The 22,919-nt window shown below is 38.4% G+C and overlaps 1 protein-coding gene across 4 annotated transcripts in view; it reads right to left on the reverse strand.

Moving 5' to 3' along the window:
- Window positions 1-22,919, reverse strand: part of ANXA7 (annexin A7) — a 39,756-nt gene that overhangs the window by 8,046 nt on the left and 8,791 nt on the right. For 2 of the 4 annotated variants that reach the window (XM_040485379.1, XM_040485382.1), the window contains exons 2-8: window positions 13,394-13,448; window positions 11,187-11,391; window positions 10,474-10,587; window positions 9,403-9,467; window positions 8,926-8,991; window positions 3,304-3,406; window positions 2,736-2,830 (exon numbers count right to left, since the gene is read on the reverse strand). In XM_040485379.1, coding sequence (XP_040341313.1) covers window positions 2,736-2,830; window positions 3,304-3,406; window positions 8,926-8,991; window positions 9,403-9,467; window positions 10,474-10,587; window positions 11,187-11,391; window positions 13,394-13,447 — 702 coding nt within the window. In that variant the 5' untranslated portion in view covers window position 13,448. Of the gene's footprint in view, window positions 1-2,735; window positions 2,831-3,303; window positions 3,407-8,925; window positions 8,992-9,402; window positions 9,468-10,473; window positions 10,588-11,186; window positions 11,392-13,393; window positions 13,449-18,902; window positions 18,932-22,919 lie in introns of those variants that run through there. The other 2 variants (XM_040485380.1, XM_040485381.1) reach the window with 2 other exon arrangements.

The following is a 22,919-nucleotide window of genomic DNA, read 5'->3' on the forward strand; positions in this document are numbered from 1 at the left end:
AAAGAGAGAAAAGAGAAAAGAAAAAAGAAAAGAAAAAAGAAAAAGAAAAAGAAAAGATAAAAGAAAAAGAAGAGAAAAGAAAAGAGAAAAGAAAAGAAAAGAAAAGAAAAGAAAAGAAAAGAAAAGAAAAGAAAAGAAAAGAAAAGAAAAAAACACACTGATGTTGAGGACAAATACTCAGAGGTTCTGCAAGTGTTTTTAAGTCTGAAAGGAAATTATGATGCTCAGCTAAGGTTGGGAGTCACTAGTATGAAACAAGAACAAGCAAAGCCTTTTTAATGAACCAGTAAGACAACCAATTTTGTTAGAGGGGAATGTTCTCACAGATTAGTGAGACAGAGTTGTAGCGATATGCTTGGGTTATCACCTTGAACACAAGCTAAAGAATGTGCATTGGATTCTTCATGCTGGGAGAAGCCACAGGAAATTTTTATGCAAGAAAATGGCATTGAAATGGCAACCATAGGCAGTATGGACTACGATGACAAAGAGGTTTATAGATAAGAACATTTAGGCTACTAGAACATTTAGGTAAGAATTCATTCAGGCTTGGACTTGAGTAGTGGATTTGAGATGGAAGCACATTTTTAAAAAGACCTTTTACATATTAGATCAACAAGATAGAGTTAATAACCAGATGCTAGGACAAAGCAGTGCCTGGCATATAGTAGGCATTGAATAGGTATCCAAAGACTGATAAAGAAGAATGTGGAATCAAGGACAACTCCACAGCAGGCTTGAAGAATGACTTAAAAAAATTTTTTTTAATATTTATTTTATTATTATTTTTTTTAATCTTTATTTATTTTTGAGAGAGTGAGAGACAGAGTGAGAGCAGGGGACGAACAGAGAGAGAGGGAGACACAGAATCCGAAGCAGGCTCCAGGCTCTGAGCCGTCAGCACAGAGCCCGATGTGGGGCTTGAACCCACGAACCATGAGATCACGACCTGAGCTGAAGTCGGACACTTAACCGACTGAGCCACCCAGGCACCCCTAATATTTATTTTTGAGAGAGCGAGAGAGAGAGAGAGAGAGAGCATGCACGCACGTGCGCATGAGCAAGTGGAGGAGGGGCAGAGAGGGAGGGAGACACAGAATCAGATGCAGGCTCTAAGCTCTTAGCCGTCAGCACAGACCCCAACGCAGGGCTCGAACCCACAAACTGCAAGATCACGACCTGAGCCAAAGTTGGATGCTTAACCAACTGAGCCACTCAGGGGCCCCTAGAAGAATGGTATTTTTATTAATTAATAGGAAGCCAAAGAAAAGATGGCTGGGAATAAAAAAACATATGCTGTGAGTTTAGTTTTAATTCTAAACTGATATATAAGAAAATTCAGGACAGCGTAGCACAGGCTATATACAAACTAAAGAAATTCATAATATGGAAAATACTTTTGTTAGAGAAGCAAGTATGAGGTTGAACCCTAAGGAAATCTAGAGTTTGTGTTGCTTAATCAGCTTTAAGATTGAAGAAGTGGAGGGGTTCCTAGATGGTTTAGTCACTTAACCGTCTGACTTCGGCTCAGGTCATGATCTCACACTTTGTGAGTTCAAGCCCCGCATCGGGTTCTGGGCTGACAGCTTGGAGCCTGGAGCGTGCTTTGGATTCTGTATCTCCCTCTCTCTCTCTCTGCCCCTTCCCCACTCATACTCTGTCTCTCTCAAAAAATAAACGTTAAAAAAAAAAAAAAAAAAAAGACTGAAGAAGTGGACCTGGGCCAAGGAGGGAGGGTAAGGCAGAGTAAAATAGGTCAAGTGGGACCAACTGATGAACCTCTGCCCCCATTCTAAGAAAAGTAAACTAGATCCAGAGAATGTTAGAAAGTTTTAGGATTCCTATCTAAATGGCAAACCAATGGTATCCAGTTTTCCCCTTTATATCTAAGAAGCAGTAGCACTTTTTAGCCATAGAATCTTGCTATATTTTGTTACTGATCATCCATTCAGCAAATATTTATCAAGTGGCTATTTATTACCATTCCTGTACTTGGTGCTAAAAATGCACAAATGAGTAGGACATGGTTAGCCTGAGGGGAGCTCACTGTTTTGGGGAGTGGGCAGTGAGATCAGTTAGAGCAGAAGTTTTACAAAATGCTATCAGACCACAGTGAGAGAAGGAGCTAAATTCTGCCTAGAGCAATGAGAGAAACTTCACGGAGAAGCTGATTTAACCCAAATCCTGAAGTTGTTTGCCATGAAGAAAAAGAGGAAAAGGTGTTCTAGGCCAAGAGTACAACATATACCAAGCATAGAGTTATAAAAGATCATGATGTACACAGGGAATGGCAAGAAGTTCCACGTGGGCATAATATAGGATACAATTAGAGGGAGAGAATGGAGTGGAAGATGATGCCAAACACCAAGAACAAGCAGGGGCTATGTGATAAGTCATTGAATCCCACTGTAAAGGGAAGACTGAGAACCAAACTATTATACTGTTTATCTATTTTATATATAAAGTGATCTACTATCAGTTACACTATTGTAGCCATAATCTGTTTTCTACTGAGCATCTATCAGACATAGTATGAGGTATGATTATGAGATGAAGAATTACTCCAGAATTAGACTTTTAAGAGAAATACATAGCAAACACACCACTCTGGGGTCTCTGGAGTCTTGTCTCTACTTTGTACCATCAGTACTAATAAAAACATAGTATCCAACCTCGCATAAAGGCAGAGTCTACAGGCCATTGTTTGTGGCCAGAAAAGAAAAAAATATAAATACCTTGCCATACATGGTCTTAAAAGCTGCTTTAATTTTTTGCCTCTGGTCATTGGAACGGTTGGCCACAATATTCACAATTGCCTGCTCGTCTGTCCCTGGAAGAACCATACATGTTTAAGTAAGGATGAAGTCGGCGCTGGCTACTCCTTGAGGACATCTCTTGGTTGCTTTACAAGGAGACTGGTGCCAGATTAAATTGAGGTATGTGCACAGGTGGACACATAAACTTGATTTATTTTTACTTTAGATTTAGTTTATTTTTACTTTAGATTCAATTATAAATAAGATAAAAACCTGTTTTCTTTTTTTTATTTAAAAAAAATTTTTTTTAAACGTTTATTTATTTTTGAGAGAGAGAGAGAGAGAGAGAGAGAGAGAGAGAGAGAGCATGAACGGGGGAGGGTCAGAGAGAGAGACACAGAATCTGAAACAGGCTCCAGGCTCTGAGCGGTCAGCACAGAACCTGATGCGGGGCTCGAACTCACGGACTGCGTGATCATGACCTGAGCCGAAGTCAGACGCTTAACCGACTGAGCCACCCAGGTGCCCCAAAAACCTGTTTTCTTACCAAAACCCTTCATCGCTTTCCGAAGAATTTCTGCATCTCTCATGGCATCAAAGTTGGCAGCTGGTCGGATTGTTCCTTGAGCTCCCTGAGTCATTGCGGCAGGCTGAAATGAGAAGCAAAAATTCCAAGTCAGTTACTGTGGTAATCCTTTCATAACATAAAAACACATCAAATTATCATGTTGTACACATAAAACTAATACAATGTTATATGTCACTTACATCTCAATAAAACTGGGAGGCAGGGGATGTAAAAATGTTCAACGTCTTTAGTGGAAGAAACAAATTTTTTTAAAAGCCCGGATTCTCTGCTGACAAGAAGACACCTTAAGACTTCCCCAGTTATCACTCTTAGGCAAGGAGGCCATGTTTAACTTTTAGGACAAAGCATATGAGCATTTTATTTTCAGGGCTCATTCTGGAACAGCCAAGAAAGACCTATCCCCTTCCTGCCAAAAGACAGCTAACCTCCAAACTTTCAGGAGACAAAAAAGTCAAGCTTGTGAAATCAGTCACAATCTTCCTATGCCTCGATTTCCTTCTTGGTAGAATACAAGGGAAAAAAAGAGACTGATTCCTGGATAGTGTTGAGCAGCAGTGTCTAATTTAAAGACAATAATATAGGGGTGCCTGGGTGGCTCGGTCAGTTGGGCATCTGACTTCGGCTCAGGTAATGATCTCACAGTTTGTGAGTTCAAGCCCCGCATCAGGCTCTGTGCTGACAGCTTGGAGCCTGAAGCCGAAGCCTGTTTCAGATTCTGTGTCTCCTTCCCTCTCTCTAACCCTCCCCTGTTTGCACTCTGTCTCTCTCTTTCTCTCTCTAATAAGTAATAAGCATTAAAAAAAATTTTTTTAAAGAGCTTCTGCACAATAACTATAGCTAACATCACACTTCACAGAGAAAGACTGGATGGTTTCTCTCTGAGATTGGTAACAAGGGAAAAATTCTGTTCTCACCACTCATTCAAAATAAATAGATAGATAGATAGATAGATAGATAGATAGATAGATAGATAGACAGATAGATAAATACAATAAGATAATGAGGGCTTTAGTTAGGCAGACCTTGAATTGATCAATGAGGTTTCAAATAAGCAATAAAATTTTGGCAATATCTTTCCATTTCCTCTATAGGCCCTCATTATCAAACATGAAATAGAGGCACCTGGATGGCTCAGTCAATTAAGCATCCAACTTCAGCTCAGGTCATGATCTCACAGTTCATGAGTTCAAGCCCCACATAGGGCTCTCTACAGTCAGCACAGAGCCCTCTTTGGATACTCTGTCCACCCCCGTCTCTGCCCCTCTCCTGCTCATGGTCTGTCTCTCAAAAATAAACATTAAAAAACATGAAATAAAACATTTTGTAGTAAGAAAAGCACAAAATGAAAGCAAGCAATGATTAGAGATTCTGGGAGGTAGAATATTCTTCATAGATTATATAGGAAATAAACCAGAAGGCAAAACAGGGACTATACTTTAAAAATACAAATTGGGGCACCTGGGTGGCCTAGTCAGTTGAGTGTCTGACTCTTGATTTTGGCTCAGGTCACGATCTAATGGTTTCGTGGGTTTGAGCCCAGTCTCGAGCTCTGTACTAATGGCACGGAGACTGCTTAGGATTCTCTCTCTCCCTCTCTCTCTGCCCCTCCCCTGCTCATGTTCTCTCTCTCTCTAAATAAATAAATTTTAAAAAATTAAATAAAAAATAAAAATACAAATCTATGGGGAAACTTAAAAATCACTATGGCATATCCCACAGCAATAACTGTTTCCAGAGAGAATCATCAATGGATGCTAAAATTAGTGAGTAAAAGTGCCATGAGAACCAAGATATTTACATAGTTTGCACCTGGCAAACACAAGTGATCAAAATTAATCATTGCCAATAACAGAATAAGTCAACAATAAGTGCCTCCTGATACAATAATGCACTGGAGATCCAAGACCATTTCTGTGGTACTCCTGTCAAAATGGCCAAACCTGAATTTAATCATGAGGAAGTATCAGACAAACCCAAACTAAGGAATTTTCTCAAAATAACTGGTAGTACTCTTCAAAAGTGTCAAGGTCATAAACAAAAAAGACTGAAGAATTGTGTCAAGTTAAAGGAAACTTAAGAGAGGTGCCTGACTGGCTCAGTCGGTAGAGCATGTGATTCTTGATCTCAGGGTTGTGAGTTCGAGCACCACACTGGGCATAGAGATTACTAAAACAAATGAAATGAAATCAAAATTAATATTAAAAAAACAAGTAAATTTAAGAGACATGACAACAAATGCAATGTTTCATCCTGGATTTGATCCTGAACCAGAAAAGGACATTAATGGGATAATTGGTAACACTTGAATAAGATCTATAGTTTGGGTAATAGTATTACATCAATGTTATTTCCTGATTTTGATCATTTTGTTGTGTTTATATAAGAAGTTAACACTGGAGGATCTGGGTAAAGGCTATTCAGGAATTCTATAATTTTTATAACTTTTTTGTAAGTCCGAAATTATTTCAAAATTTAAACAAATTTTAAAATACACAGCTAGGAAACAATAGTTTTCTTTTTTCTTTTAATGTTTATTTATTTTGAGAGAGAGAGAGAGAAGCAGTGTGTGTGTGAGTGTGAGGGAGACAGAGACAGAGAGAGAGAGAGAGAGAGAGAGAGAGAGAGAGAGAATCCCAAGCAGGGATTCTGTGCTGTCAACGCAGAGCCTGATGGGAGACTCAATATCACAAATCATGACATCATGACCTGAGCCGCAATCAAGAGTCAGACACTTAACCGAATGAGCCACCCAAGTACCCCTTCAATTGTTTTCTTAAACTATTCAAATCAGGGCTTAAGAGAGATGGGATGACGGGGCGCCTGGGTGGCGCAGTCGGTTAAGCGTCCGACTTCAGCCAGGTCACGATCTCGCGGTCCGTGAGTTCCAGCCCCGCGTCAGGCTCTGGGCTGATGGCTCAGAGCCTGGAGCCTGTTTCCCATTCTGTGTCTCCCTCTCTCTCTGCCCGTCCCCCGTTCATGCTCTGTCTCTCTCTGTCCCAAAAATAAATAAACGTTGAAAAAAAAAAATTAAAAAAAAAAAAAAAAAAGAGATGGGATGAAGTGAGATGATATCCCACTACATTCTTTTAACTGAATTTTAATAATATATTTATTTAACCCATTATCTCTAAAATATCATTTAAAGATGCATTCAACACCACTCCAAATGTAAAATGATTCAATTGCTTTTTAGGCAACTGAAACTACATTTAATGTTATTTATACCCATTGAATACAGCAATATGCCAGCAACTGCAGGGCAAAGTAAATGGGGAGAAGAGAACCAGACCATCTTTTAGGCCTGAACATTTTTAGGGTCAATAATTTCTCCCACTTACCAATACTCTCACACCAATGTTTTCTTCTAACAACCATCCTGCACTATGAAGCTTCCTTCTAAGCCAAGAATGTAAGCAGAGAACTAACAAATGACAAATATTTGTATAGTGGTTTAAAAAAAAAATTCTACTTGTAGCTTTACATGAGCTTTATGGTACTGAGAAACTAAGGTTTCCTTCATTAAAATCCTAAGTAGGGCAAAAGCCTTTGTTTACAATACACTGGACTAGACAGTAAGAGAAACTAATCCTCAAAATCTATGATTTGATGATCCTCATCTTCTGTCATCCTCTTCTTTTTTGATTTTTTAAATGTTTATTCATTTTTGAGAGACAGAGAGAACACAGAATGAGTTGGGGAAAGGCAGAGAGAGAGAGAGAGAGAGACAGACAGACAGAATCCAAAGCAGGCTCCAGGCTCTGAGCTGTCAGCACAGAGCCCGATGCCGGGCTCGAACTCACTGACGGTGAGATCATGACCTGAGCTGAAGCTGGACACTCAACCAACTGAGCCACCCAGGTGTCCCATCTCTTCTTTCTTAAAAAACAAACAAAAACTACTCATTTTTCATCTTTAGGAAAAAATGGATTTGTTTCATTCTTTGTTGAAAGTCTAAGTTTGCAATGAATCTTTATCAAAAATACTGTCATCTTCCAGGCACTATATTGAATTAAAAGATATCAGGGTCCATGTTCCAGAGGTCAAAACTCAAACTAGGGAAGATTTCTCAGCACAACAAAGCCCACACTGCAATCAAAAGTTCTACCCTTTGACACCCATTTGATACCAACCTTCCTACTGGAAAACAAAATTGAGTCAATCAGGGAAGTCACCTGTCCCAAATGCCCAACCAAGACAACAATTTTCATCTTCCTACACACACTATATACTCACACACACCATCCACCAGAGGACTTTCAGTGATAGGAAGCTTACTCCTCTTAAGGGAGCCTGTTCCATTTCCATCTAAAACATCTTCCAAAATTTATCACTCTGTTAAGTTCCACTTATTGATTTTAGTTCTATCTTAAGGTAGTAATTGTTACACATGAGTTGCATGTGTATGTCTATTTCATTTTTAGTGTTTTAGGTTTGAAAAATTTTTAACTTTTTTTTTTTTTTTTTTTTTTTTTACTTTACAGCCAAGTTAGTTAGCATACAGTACAACCATGATCTCAGGAGTAGATTCCTTAATGCCCTCTACCCATTTAGCCCATTCCCCTCCCACAACCCCTCCAGCAATCCTCTGTTTGTTCCCTATATTTAAGTCTCTTGTTTTTGTCCCTCTCCCTGTTATTATATTATTTTTGCTTCCCTTCCTTATGTTCATCTGTTTTGTATCTTAAAGTCCTCATATGAGTGAAGTCATATATTTGTCTTTCTCTGACTAATTTCACTTAGCACAATACCCTCTAGTTCCATCCACATAGTTGCAAATGACATGAAAATCTTTTTTTATATTTAGTCATAAAATCCATGTCTCTCAAACTATGTGCATGCTTAAGCTAAAATAAAATCAAAATTCTCATACATGATTAAAATAACTATAGATATATAATATGATTAACAATCAACTTCAACAATAAAAAAAAAGATTGAAGGCAATTCCCTATGTGCTTTGGAGGAATATCATTTATAGTACCAGCAAAGCAGCATTATGTAACAGGGAGACCTTTGGTCTGGGAGTCAGAACTAGAGCTAGTCTCAGCTTAGTCTTTTACTAGGTGTGTGACCTTGGACAAATTTCTTAATCTGGAACTCAAATTCCTCAAATCAAGAAAGTAAGCCAGAAAATAGCTAAAGTGTTTCTCTTTCAATACTTTAATCCCGCTCCCATCTCAGCTTTAAAAAAGGTTGGTAATGCTAGATCTTTATGATTAAAGAGGATGGAAATAAATAAGAAAATCAAGGTAAAGATAAGCATAAAAGCATACTGCTTGTGTTCCTTATAACTTGCATAAGATATAAAATTAAACTTAATATTAAAATAAGGGGCTATACGGAGATGAGACAAACATTTGATACATAGGAGACCTAGGGCTATTGAGAAATCAATTCAACAAATATTAATTGACTACTATGGTTAAAGCCCTACCAAGCACTACAGGGACATAATGGTAAGACGGATACAGTGGAATCCTTGAGGAAGGTGTGAGAGACCAATACACGAGAAATCAGAAAGTAAAGAAGGTACATACAGGCACATACAGTAATTAGTAAACACTAGAAAACCTTACTCACTTCAGTGTTATAATCCAAAGAAACAGGAGAGAAAACAGGATAGGAAGGAAAAGATTCTGTATTGATCTGAAAAAAGAGTGGAAAGTTAGAAAGGTAAAAATAGAAAACAAAACCACACTTTATCAAAAACTGCCCAAAACAGCAATTACTCAGTCACTCAAGTTCATATTTGTTAACTACCAGTGAGGGAAGAACTAAAACCAATGCCAAGAACCCAAATGAATCTCTGTGAAAAAGTTAGGAGTATCATCACCTGTGAGAAGGGACCTATGCTTATCTTATTAAAGTCATCAGGACACCACTTAAAGCAGATGGACCAAAGACAGCATCAAGTCTACCAGACGCAAAGAGCAGAATCTTAAGTGACTATAACAGACCATATCCTCTGCTTCAGGGAAATGTCAGCAAAGCAGTGGTGCCCTTCTTTGGCGTTATCCAATTAAATTGGACTAAATTTAAAAATAGGAGCAGAAATACCTGACTTGGGTAAGGACCTTGTCCTCCAGGATATTGAGAAGGCATCTGTCCTCCAGGAAAGCCACCTACATGTTAAAAAAAAAAAAAGTACAGTAAACAGATCTCATAGGATTTAACTTTTCAAAACAGCATTGACTATTATGAATATAGAAACATGAGAACATTCACACCATGTTATTCAGTAGGGTAATTTTTTAAGATTATAATTCACTAAACCTAAAACCAACTTTGGTCACAGGAACCTTTTAAAATATTCCACGTCCTACACAGTTTCCTAACAAATAATACCTTTTTTTTTTTTTTTTAAATACTTGAACCAAACTAAATTCTGATTCCATCTAGAAAGGATGCCAGGGCATAGTTCTGAGGGTTTAGGAGTGGTATAGGTGTGAGCTGGGAAGCTCCTGAAGGTTTTGGTTTTTTGGCTTTGGAACAGATTTTTTGTAACTCAAAAAGTGGGTCCTTATTTCCATCTTACTGATTAAACTTTTCCATCAAATTAATGCATTTCATGAAATCATGCATTTCATTTTATTTATTTTTTACCATTTTATTTAATTTAGTTTTTAAATTTACATCCAAGTTAGTTAGCATATAGTGCACAATGATTTCAGGAGTAAATTCCTTAATTCCCCTTACTCATTTAGCCCAACACCCCCCACAACCCCTCCAGCAACCCTCTGTTTGTTCTCCATATTTAAGAGTCTCTCATGTTTTGTCCCCCTCCCTGTTTTTATAATATTTTTGCTTCCCTTCCCTTCCCTTATGTTCATCTGTTTTGTATCTTAAAGTCTTCATATGAGTGAAGTCATGTATTTGTCTTTCTCTAATTTGGCTTAGCATAATACCCTCTAGTTTCAGCCACGTAGTTGCAAATGAAACCATGTATTTTAAATTATTTCTCTCTTTCTCTCTCTGCCCCATCCCCCCACTCATGAATGCTAAAATTAAAAAAAATTATAAAAGTACTTAGTATAAAGTTTACTAAAGGCTATCCCAAACATAACTAAGTTCTCTCAGTGGCAACTGAAAATTTTAAGTAGCACACTATTGTTTTTCTCTGCTACCTACCAGGTAGTGGGACCTGTGGTAGACCACCACCGTAAGACTGTGAGGGTGGCTGTGGATAGCTGGAAAAGCCTGCTCCACCTGGTGGGGGGGCTCCAAACCCTTGGCCTGGAGGAACTAGAATAAAAGAATAAATACAGTGACAGTTCTCATGATTGAAGAGTAAACTTTAGGAAGGTATCTACTAATATCCACTAAGAAAAGTGGAAAAAATATGCAATTAATGCTATAACAGCAGTCTCTTTTGGTCTAAATTCAACTTATCAACTCTTTTCCGTTATGAAACAAATTAAAAAATTTTTACTTCATTCACCTTACTAAATAACTTATAGTAACAAAAATGCTAAGCTTTTTGGCCTTCAGACAAAGCTGTCCTAAAGGTCACAATTATGCTAAGTGAAATATCATAATCAATTCTTAAGATTACAAATAATCAAGTAAACTGCTATATATTGGTCCTTTATTACCATGAGATTTATTCTAATTCTTTTCACAACAGAATTTTTGAGAATGTTTCCAGCTTTCATGCCCTCAAGAACCTTTATCTTGCCAGCTAGGTTTATGGTCTTTGGTAGAGAGTAGGCTAAGAGCATCTCTGACCTCATATAAAACAAGCAAGAATGAAATGGATGAGAGAGTGAGAGAGAGAGAGAGAGAGAGAGGAAAAATGATACAGCAATCCCAAATCATCACTAATGCCACAACCCACTACTCACCTCCAGGATAGGATGGAGCTCCCCCTGGTGGTGGGGCACCAGGATAGCCTCCAGGGGTTGGATAGCCTGCAGTGGCAGGGTAGCCTCCAGCTCCTGGATAGCCACTACTTGGGGCTGGTGGGTAGGCACCTCCTCCCACTGGAGGAAAGCCAGTAGGATAAGGATACTGACCCGGAGGGGGAAAAGTTGACTCCTGACCTGCAGGCTGACAAACCAGAAAACTTTTCATATGAATGTGACCAAAACAAACAAGCAAACAAACAAACAAACAAACAAACTGAAATAACTGTTAAGGTCTAAATTTTCTTTTACATAGTAAAAGTCACATTAAAAGTCTTGGTATCTTGTACTAGTTTACCTGTATGCTAGTTTGTCAAAACACTTGCTTTTCAGAACTCAGTTACATTCAATTCTACCTGTGTCGGGCAAGAGGGATCTGTTTCTCTATTTGGGAGTAAGAACGAGACTCTTCAGAAACCTCAAGGCTTCAGGAAAAACTATCAAAGCTCATTAGTTCCTTCATTTTCCTAATACCTGGAAATATTAGAAAGACGTATAGCTCTCTACCCTAAAGAGAATTCCTGGCTCTCTTGCGACACACCTGGACCTGTTACATAGTATGAACAAAAAAGTGACCTGAGGTTACCATGGGGTGTGACATTTGGAGCCCAGTTCAGACTAGAAAATGTCTAAGAGTGGCAGAGATTGTTACACGTTCACTAAACTTTCTCGCCTGGCCACAAAGCTAGACTACCTTTTCCAGACCCCTTTGCAGTTAAAGTAGGACCATATGACTGAATACTGGTGAATGAACAGAGACAGAAGTGATGTACACCACTTCCAATCTGGCCCCTAAAAACCTCCTGCCCAATCCTACACACTCTCTCTTCCTCTTTCCCTTTATCTGCCAGCTGGAAGCAGAGAATCCAGTGGAAGAATCCAAGACACTAGAGGATGATAAAGCCAACATGTGGAAGGAGCCTAGTAACCTGAAAGACTACATGGAATAAAGTCTCCTTGATACCCCACCCCACCACCCACCTGCCACTGACTTCTAGGAGACTAAAGAAAACAAGTTTTTATTGTGTTAAGTCACTTGGATGTTGGGATTGTCTGTTTCAGAAATTAGTCTATAATAACTGAAATGGTAACCAGAGTCCAGTTGAGTATATAGGGACCTAGGAACATATTCATAATTCTCTTCTCTCCTATGATAAATTCAGGAGAGCTATCTATTCATTTTACATAAGGATACTTACATTAACATTAATCTGCATAGACCTCTCTTTCTATTCTCCCATTGTTAGAAAGAAGCCCTATACATTTATGAATATAAAACTGAAATGCAGGGGCGCCTGGGTGGCGCAGTCGGTTAAGCGTCCGCCTTCAGCCAGGTCACGATCTCGCGGTCCGGGAGTTCGAGCCCCGCGTCGGGCTCTGGGCTGGTGGCTTGGAGCCTGGAGCCTGTTTCCGATTCTGTGTCTCCCTCTCTCTCTGCCCCTCCCCCGTTCATGCTCTGTCTCTCTCTGTCCCAAAAATAAATAAACGTTGAAAAAAAAAATTAAAAAAAAAAAAAAAACTGAAATGCATAATTCTTACTTAAATGCCTCAGCTAGAAGTTTAGTCCTCATAGTATAGACATCAACAAGGCAGAACTTAGTAGCACATTTAAAAAATGTACTCCAAATACTAAAAGTGTCAGAACTGCAAATACAGGGGCCTCTAATCCACTGCAATTTGTTATCTCTGAGTCAAGCCCTTAATTATTTTAAACCTTCTAATACAAAGGTTAAAAACCAGTGGCTCATGGGATGGATTTAGCTTACATACATATTTTATTGGCCATACAACATTTAACGTTAAAAAAAATTAATTTCCCATTTTAAAAAATTGGGGCAATTTCACATCAAATCCATATTTCTGGCTTTACTTGAAGAAATGGAATATCTAGCAACATTGAGTCTGCATTGCAGCATGGCGACATTGGGCTGAAGCTGAGTAGCTGCTGGCTTTCCATAAATGAGGCAAGTACACTCTCGTTCCCTCCCACCTCCTGCCTTCACACACTTATTCTACTCAATATCTCTGGGCAACTGAGTTTATGACCCCTGTTCTAGCATATGTGTAAGATCTGTCATGGGCTAGTCCTATACAACACCTGTTCCAAGTACATGAGCTATTTTACTATTATAAGTGGCAATACTTACAGGATATCCAGGGAAAGGTGGGTAGCCTGTTGGGGGATAGCCTGGGTATGACATTCTGTAACAATAAAAAATGTCCTCTGTAATTTTTTATAAGGGTTAAGTCCTTAGAAGATACATATCATCAAGGGTTTTATACAAAATCTATCTTCTTTCAAGAGTCTATCAGGCATTCAACATGTGAATATTAGAAGTATAAGCAAAGTTTATAAAATACTTTTTCATCTCCCCATTCATACCAATGGAGTCAGCATAGCAAATGTTCCAACTTCATCCTCCCCATACAATTTTTGTCATATCTTAATACTACCAGCACTATTATTTATGGAATATTTATGGAATATCTATAAGCCAATTAATTTTTCACTTAAATCTATTTTATATCACTTCCATATGTGGAAAACTTGCAATAGTTTCTGGCCACAAAGAGAAGGTAACATTAAAATGTAAAGATTAAAATAAATGCTTTCCAAATGCCATAGAAATCCCTTTATTTGGTGATATAACATTATGGGAAACAATGGTTAAGAGTTAATATTCATATCCACACACACCTTTTTTATAAACTTTTGATTAAGTTTCAAACTTAAAAGTAAAGAGTATAAGAAACCCCAAAGACTCAACACTCAGCTCTAGTAATTACGAATTCACGGCCAATTTTGTTTTTTCAATACACTCATTCATTCCCCATCACTCCACTGGATTATTTTGAAGCAAATCCCAGACATTCTACCATTTTAGCCTATACATACTTCAGTATATATCTCTAAAAACATTTTTTCTTAACAGGACTATTTTAAAAATATAACCATAATATCAATGTGTCAGTGTTCAAATTTCCAATTATCTTTTAAATATTTATTGCTTTTTATATTGTACTTGTTTATTATAGAAAACCTGAAAGATTTTAGGGAGAACAGTGTTAGATTGAACTACGTGGCATTAATGAAATTCAACTGTTTTAACATACAAGTTTCTTGTGGCTCAACCTAATATAATGTTCACATAACTTCATGTTCAGTTTCAACAACTGTCAAGTCACAGGTAATCCTAGTTCATTTGTACCCCAACCACTATCCTTCTTAGATCATTTAAAGCAAATCCCCAAACATATCCCTTTACTCACAAGTATGTCAATATACTATCTGTAAAAAGAGAAGGACTCTTTTAAGATACTGTATCTTAAAAATTTAATAATTTTCTAATATCATCAAGTATCCAGTGTTCAAATTTGCCCAAATATCTCAAAATATTTTTTACAATTTGGCTGTTCAAATCAGTATACAACTATGGTCCAAATATTCTAGTGACTTGGTGTGTCTCTTAAATGTCTCTAGTCTATAAGCCTCCTCTCTCATTTTTTTCAGTGCAGTTTATTTGTTGAAGGAACCAGAGAATTTGTCCTGAAATATCCCTCTATCTGGATTTGCCAACTGATTCTCCATAATAATCTTTAAAAGTTATTTCCTAAAAATTTATAGTCAGATCTAGAAGCTTGATCAGATTCAGATTCCTTTTTTTGGGCACAAATACTCAAAAATACTGTTTTGTTTCTGTCAGGAAACACCTAATGATCAGATGTCCCTCTTTTTTGTGGCTGATAATCAATGTGTGGATCTAATTCTATCATTTTTTCTTCATTAATTATCTGGAATCCTTAAGAAATTTCCCTTTAGCAACTGTATGGTTTTCCTGAAATAGTTATATAGACTGTACTTTTTCTCTTCATTTACCAGTTTTCAAAATGAATTGGTTCCATAGCATAATAAGATGACTAATAAATTTTGAAGTATCAATATGAATTCAAGAACATAAACATATCTGATATATTTCAATCCATTGCAGTTATTATTCTCATTAATGTTCAATTTCTCCCATCTTTGGCCAAGCAGAGCTTTTTTTTTTTTTTTCAAGTAGGCACCACACCCAGCACAGATCCCAACATGGAACTTGAACTCACGACCCTGAGATCAAAACCTGAGCTGAGATCAAGAGTCAGATGCTTAACTGACTGAGGCACCCAAGCCCCTAAGGGAAGCCTTTAATATTGCCTGACACATTGTTTTGACACAATCTCCCAGACATTTTGGGTAACTTCCTTGCCATTTTATATCACATGATATTCCAGGCTCATTTTGTATTTTTCTTGCCTCAGACCTAGTCTACTCTCCAAGGAGCCCTGATCAGTTTTCATGGTAAATGACTGATGTTTAGAAATTACAACCGGAGTACTAGCAATGTTTACTGCTAGTAGTTGATCATTGTTTCTCTATGCCTTTTCAGTATGGGACAGGGTAATATTTAAAAAAAAAACAAAACAGGGGCGCCTGGGTGGCGCAGTCGGTTAAGCGTCCGACTTCAGCCAGGTCACGATCTCGCGGTCCAGGAGTTCGAGCCCCGCGTCAGGCTCTGGGCTGATGGCTCGGAGCCTGGAGCCTGTTTCCGATTCTGTGTCTCCCTCTCTCTCTGCCCCTCCCCCATTCATGCTCTGTCTCTCTCTGTCCCAAAAATAAAATAAAAAACGTTGAAAAAAAAACAAAAAAACAAAACAAAAAAAAACATTCATATTTATATTTCCAGTTCAATTTTAGAATTATAGGGTTTTTAATTTAACATTTTATATTTATATATATTTTCCCTTACACTGAACTTCTTAGTTCCTAATGACATTAACATACTACCTACTTTATCCTACTGTATAAATTCTATATAAACTCATAAGAGTTTCGGAATAATAATAACTAGTATGCTGAATAACTGCTTTCCAATAGATATTCCTGGATTTTGAGTATCACCTTATCTTGCAAAAATGATGTGATTAAATTACAGACCTTGGGGGAGATTACCTAGAGTATCTAGGTGGGCCCTAAATGTAATAATATGTATCCTTGTAAAAAGGAGGCAGAGGGAATTGAGCAGAAGGGAAGGCAATGTGACTGTGGAGGCAGATACTGGAAAACACTGGCAGCCATCAGAAACTGGAAGAGGCAAGGAATAGATTCTTCCCTAGAGCCTCCTGGAGAGTGCAACCTTACTAACACCTCGACTTCAGCCCAGAGACACTGATTTAGGACTTTTGGCTTTCAGCAGCCACAGGAAATTAATACAAATACCCATATTGCTACAACATGATTGCTAAAAACAATTAAAAATTCTTTTTTGCAGGGCACCTGGGTGGTACAGTCGGTTAAGTGTCTGACTCCTGATCTCAGCTCAGGTCATGATCTCACAGTTCACTGAGTTCGAGCCCTGCATAGGGCTCTGCACTGATGGCATGGAGCCTGCTTGCGATTCTGTTTCTGCTTCTCTCTGCCCCCCACCTCCCCGCTTGTGCACACGTCTTTCTCCCTCTCTCAAAATAAACTTAAAAATTTTTTTTTTGCAATCTGGGGTGGGGGCGTCTCTGGGTGTCTTAGTCCATATGGGCTGCTATAACAAAACACCTGAAATTTTATTGCTTACGTTCCAGGGGCTGGAAGTCAAAGATCAAACCGCCAACATGATCAAATTCTCTGGTGAGGGCCCTCTTCCTGGTTCATAGCTGGTGCTTTCTCCCTATGTCCTGACGTGGCAGAAGGGGAAGGGATCCTTCTCGAGCCTCATTTATAAGGCATTAATCCCATTCATAAGGGCTCTGCCTTCATTACATTAGCACTTCCCAAAGGCCTCACCTCCAAATACTGTCATCGTTAGGGGAAACACATTCAGAGCATTACACTGGGATACACCCCACTATGAATGCACAAATTACTGTGTTTTAAAGATAGTTAAAATGATTCCTATAGAGTTAGGCTACCAATGTGATACCTATTTGGTCCACCTGTTTCACTGTGCTTTTAATTTTTAAAGATTACTTTGGGGCACCTGGCTGGCTCAGTCTGTAGAGCATGCCACTCTTGACCTCAGGGCCGATCATTCAAGCCCCACAGTGGGTATGGAGCCTATCCAAAAAAAAAAAAAAAAAAAAAAAAAAATTTTTAAGTTTCATTTTATAATTGCATAAAATATTTTCTTGGTCCCAAGTCAAATCAATAAAACAAGATATATTCAGAAAGATATTAGCTTCTATCCCTGCTCATTCCCTCGTCCTATATGTAACCATTATTTTTATGGCTTATACATCTATTGTGTTTTTTAAGCTGATATGTATATATTTATATCCCCATTCCTTTCTTAGATAAAATTTAGCCAATACATACACTGTTTCTTCACTTGGCTTTTTTCTTTTATTAGAGACCACTCATAGCAGTATATAGATAGTCTTCATTCCTTTTTACAACTACATAGTATTCCACTTTGTGGACTTTCCATAGTTTACTTAATAGCAAACATCTGAGTTGTTTCTAGTCTTTTACAAACAGTGCTACAACGAATAGCCTTGTGTAAGTATCTCTCTACATATTTTGCCAATATTTGCCAATATATTTTTTTATCCAATTTTATTAGACTAATTTTATCTTTTAACGGTTTATTTATTTTTGAGAGAGAGAAAGAGACAAGAGTGGGAGAGGGGCAGAGACAGAGGGGGACAGAGAATCTGAAGCTGGCTCTGAGCTGATAGCGGACTGCCCAATGTGGGGCTCAAACTAATAAACTATGAGATCATGACCTGAGTCAAAGTCGGATGCTTAACCAACTGAGCCACCCGGGCACCCAAGACTTAGACTAATTTTAAAATTAGTATATATTCTCTAATTGGGGGAAAAGAAAATAAGGTGGGGTGGCAGAATGCAGCCAATCTGGGATTAAAGAGGCAATCATACATTATCTATTCTCTGATAATATATGGTAATCAAGATTTGATAGTATTCTGATCAGCAAACATGACAGGGGAAATATCTTTTGCAAACTGCAGTCTGCACCAGAGAGTTTGAAAGTTATTTTCTTCAAAAGGAACTCATTTCTATTTGGAAATGCAAACAATAACTTGAAAATCTGATGATGTTAAGAAATTATTACATCTTTAGGTCTGATAATGGTATTATGATTTTTGTAAAGCATCTATATTTTAGAGATATACACTGAATATTTATAGACAAAATATGTCTGGGAATCACTTCAAAATCATATAAAGGGGTTATGCAGGAGTATAGATGAAACTAGATAAGTTGATTATTTATACAAGTATGTGGATATTCAATACACTCTTCTGTCCAGTTGTGCATTTAAAATTTTTCCATAATAAAGTTTTTGGTTTTTTTAGAAGACTGTTCATGTAGGGGTACCTGGGTGGCTCAGTCAGTTAAGCCTCCAACTTCGGCTCAGGTCATGATCTCACAGTTCGTGAGTTCAAGCCCCACGTCAGGCTGTGCTGACAGCTCAGAGCCTGGAGCATGCTTCAGATTCTGTGTCTCCCTCTCTCTCTGTCCCTCCCCCACTAGCGCTCTCTCTCTCTCTCTCAAAAATAAATAAACATTTAAAAAAAATTTTAAAGACCACTCATGTAAAAAAATGCAGCCAACGTGAACCCAAAAACCACAAATATATACGTATATATGTATAGTGTAAGTACCTTTTGCAATTGAAGAAAACACTACCAACCTAAAAGAAATGCAAATAAATAAGGGGAAAACAAATATTCAAAACAATACCATTTCATAGCCTGATCATATCTAAAAAACTGGGGCACATGGGTACTTAACCATAAACATCTGACTCTTGCTTTCAGCTCAGGTCATGATCCCACAGTGTGTGGGATTAAACCCCATGTCGGGCTCTGCACTGACAGTGAGGAAGGTGCTTGGGATTCTCTGTCTCCCTCTCCCTCTGCCACTCCCCCACTCATGTGCATGCATAAGCTTGCTTTCTCTCTCTAAATAAATAAATAATCTTAAAAAAAAAAGATTCATTCATGTTGTCACAAATTGCAAGATTTCCTTCTTAAAAAAATATCTAGGGGTGCCTGGATGGCTCAGTCAGTTAAGCATCTGACTCTTGGTTTCGGTTCAGGTCATGATCTCAGAGTTCTTGAGCTCAAGCCCCACACCGGGCTCTGTGGTGACAGCTCGAAGCCTGCTTGGGATTTTCTGTCTCTCTCTCTGCCCCTCCCCCACTTGTGCTCCCCCCCAAAATAAATAAATAAATATTTATTTATATCTAAAAAACTATTGGTCAAATATAATAATATACCTGGCAAATATATCTATATAAAATCATTTATTTAGCATCTACCATAAAACACTGTACTAAGATTGGAGACTAACAGAATTACCAAAGGTTTAAACTAACTTTTAAACGGTGATGGATAGGGGCACCTGGGTGGTACAGTCGGTTAAGCATCCAACTCTTGCTTTGGGCTAAGGTCATGATCTTATAGTTTGTGAGTTCAAGCCTTGCATCGGGCTCTGCTCTGACAGCATGGAGCCTGCCTGGGATTCTCTCTCTTCCCCTATCTCTGCCCCTCCTTGCTCTCAAAATAAATAAACTTTAAATAAATAAATAAATAAATAAATAAATAAATAAATAAATAAATAAATAAATAAAATGGTGATGATACATTGGTAGGGAAGCTGAACAGCAATGTCATATGCAAGGCAAAAAATAGTATATAATTTAAGATAGACAATCATCAAAACACAATGAAACATAGACTAAGAGGCCAGTTAAGAGGCCTTCGGTATTGGTCTGGAATTAAATATTCATCATTCTCCACCAGATCAATCCTAATATCCCATACCTAACCAAGAAAATATCTTAACTATAGAGAACAAACTGATGGTTACTGGAGGGGAGTTGAGTGGATGGATGGGTTAAATAGGTGATGGGTATTGCAGAGGGCACTTGTGATGAGCACCAGGTACTGTGATGAATCTCTAAATTCTACACCTGAAATTAATATTGCACTATACGTTGATTAGCTGGAATTTAAATAAAAACTTGGAAAAAGAAAAATAAATAAATAAAAACTTGGGAAAAAATCCTGTATCTGTCACTAGTACCATTACTTAAATTACCTATTACTAAGTACAGTAAGTAACCCAACACTTTTTTTTCCTTTGCAATGCCTCTCCTATTCTACCCATCATTTCTATTCTCATGGCCATATCCTTACACCAGGTTTTCATCATTGATGCCTATTTTAGTAAAATTACTTTTCTATTTATCTTGCATATACTCTCACAGTTATAATTTCCTGGGCACCATCACTAGATGAATTTTCCTAAAATGCTCCTCTTTCAGCATATCACTCTTCAGGTCAAACCTCCTCAAAGACTACTGCTAGAGTATCACACGAAAATGTATAGGCCTGAAATTCAGTTCTCCTTAGTACTGGCTCTAATTTATCTATTCATTTTATCTCTTAACAATATCTAACCTCCAATGAGACATCTCTACCACTTAAACCATTCCCAATGTGCCTTTGGTTAAGCCACTGTTATTAAATGACTTGGCCCTCATGCCTGGGTTCGCGCTCACCTTTCCTGACTTATCCAGCTCAAATCTTCTGTCCCTTTTTTTAATGTGTATTTATTTTTGAGACAGAGTTCAAGTAAGGGAGGGGCAGAGAGGGAGACACAGAATCTGAAGAAGGCTCCAGGCGCTGAGCTGCCAGCACACAGCCTGATGTGGGGGCTCAAACTCAAGAGCCATGAGATCATGACCTGAGCCAAAGTCAGACACTCAACCAACTGAGCCACCCAGGTGCCTCTAATCTCTCCCTTCTTTGAACAATGTACAAGATAAAGTAGTACTTCTTAAACTTCATTATGTATGTAAATGACCTGAGGATCTTGTTAAAATGCAGACTCTGTTTCAGTAGTTCTGAGATGGGGCATGAGATTCTGCATTTCTTTTTTTTTTTTTTTTTAATTTTTTTTTAACGTTTTTATTTATTTTTGAGACAGAGACAGACAGAGCATGAACGGGGGAGGGTCAGGGAGAGAGAGGGAGACACAGAATCTGAAACAGGCTCCAGGCTCTGAGCTGTCAGCACAGAGCCCGACGCAGGGCTTGAACTCACAAACCGCGAGATCATGACCTGAGCCGAAGTCGGACGCTTAACTGACTGAGCCACCCAGGCGCCCCAAGATTCTGCATTTCTAACTAGGCTTTTCAGGTGATACTGATGCTGCTGGTCTCTGAATCATATTTTGGTACCAGAATATTTTGGTATTTCTGGATCTACCAAATAATTTGCACACTTTTCAATGTGTTTTGGCTCTTCTCCCCATTATGGCTGTAAACGATTATCCATTTCTTTTACATCAAGACCCTAAACAAATCCAATTCAACATAATAAAATCCCATTAAGTAATAAGTACTGTCCTAGGTGCTGATAGAAAGATGAGGGAGAAAAGTATCCTGCCTTTTGAGTACACAGTATATTGGGGCACCTGAGTGGCTCAGCTAGTTGAGCAGCCGACTTTGGGTCAGGTTATGATCTCACAGTTCGTGAGTTCAAGCCCCGAATTGGGCTCACTGCTCTCAGCTCAGATCCTGCTTCAGATCCTCTTCACTTCCCCCCTCTACCCCTCCCCTGCTCGTGTGCTCTAAAATGAACAAACATTAAAAATAAAGTGAATACACAGTACAGGAAAATGAGATAATAAATTTAAGTTATTGTAGTGTTCTTTATAACATAAGCACAAGAAGCTAAAAACACCAAATTGAGAATGAATAGGCATATATTGAGTCAAAGTTACAATAATAAAGATAATAAGAAGACTGATCCAGTCAGTTCTAAAATAATCATTTGGAATCCAAAGACCCAGTTGTAAAAATAGGAACAGGAGTATGGTTGGTATAAGGAGTAAAAGAGGGACAACAGCATCTTACAAATAATCAGATGGACCAAGGGCAAAAGAGGTCAGTGTCAAAAGAAAGGGGGAAAACTCTGATAATAGCTTATGAGAAAATTAATAATTAAAAAAAATTTTTTTTTCAACGTTTATTTATTTTTGGGACAGAGAGAGACAGAGCATGAATGGGGGAGGGGCAGAGAGAGAGGGAGACACAGAATCGGAAACAGGCTCCAGGCTCTGAGCCATCAGCCCAGAGCCCGACGCGGGGCTGGAACTCACGGACCGCGAGATCGTGACCTGGCTGAAGTCGGACGCTTAACCAACTGCGCCACCCAGGCGCCCAGAAAATTAATAATTTGAAAGGCAACAAGTAGTTACAGTAACAAAGACTACATAAGTAACTTAAATTTCTAAATCTCAAGAACTGTCCCAGTGACAAAATCCCATTTCTACATTATTTTTCTTTTTTAGTACTTATTTTGCGAGAGCGTGCACGAAAGCAGGGGAAGGGCAGAGAGAGAGAATCCCAAGAGAACCTGACTCGGAGCTCAAACTTACAAACCTTCAGATGATGGCCTAAGCTAAAATCAAGAGTCAGATAGGAGCACCTGGGTGGCTCAGTTGGTTGGGTGTCTGACTTTAGCTCAGGCCATGATCTCATGGTTTATGAGTCTGAGCCCTGTGGCAGGCTCTGTGCTGACAGCTCAGAGCCTGGAGCCTGCTTCAGATTCTGTCTCCTCTTCTCTCTCTCTCTCTCTCTCTCTCTCTCTCTCTCTCTCTCTCTCTCT

The sequence above is a fragment of the Herpailurus yagouaroundi genome, unplaced genomic scaffold (assembly GCF_014898765.1).
Source record: "Herpailurus yagouaroundi ecotype Mexico unplaced genomic scaffold, PumYag 163, whole genome shotgun sequence".
Classification (NCBI taxonomy): Eukaryota; Metazoa; Chordata; class Mammalia; order Carnivora; family Felidae; genus Herpailurus; species Herpailurus yagouaroundi.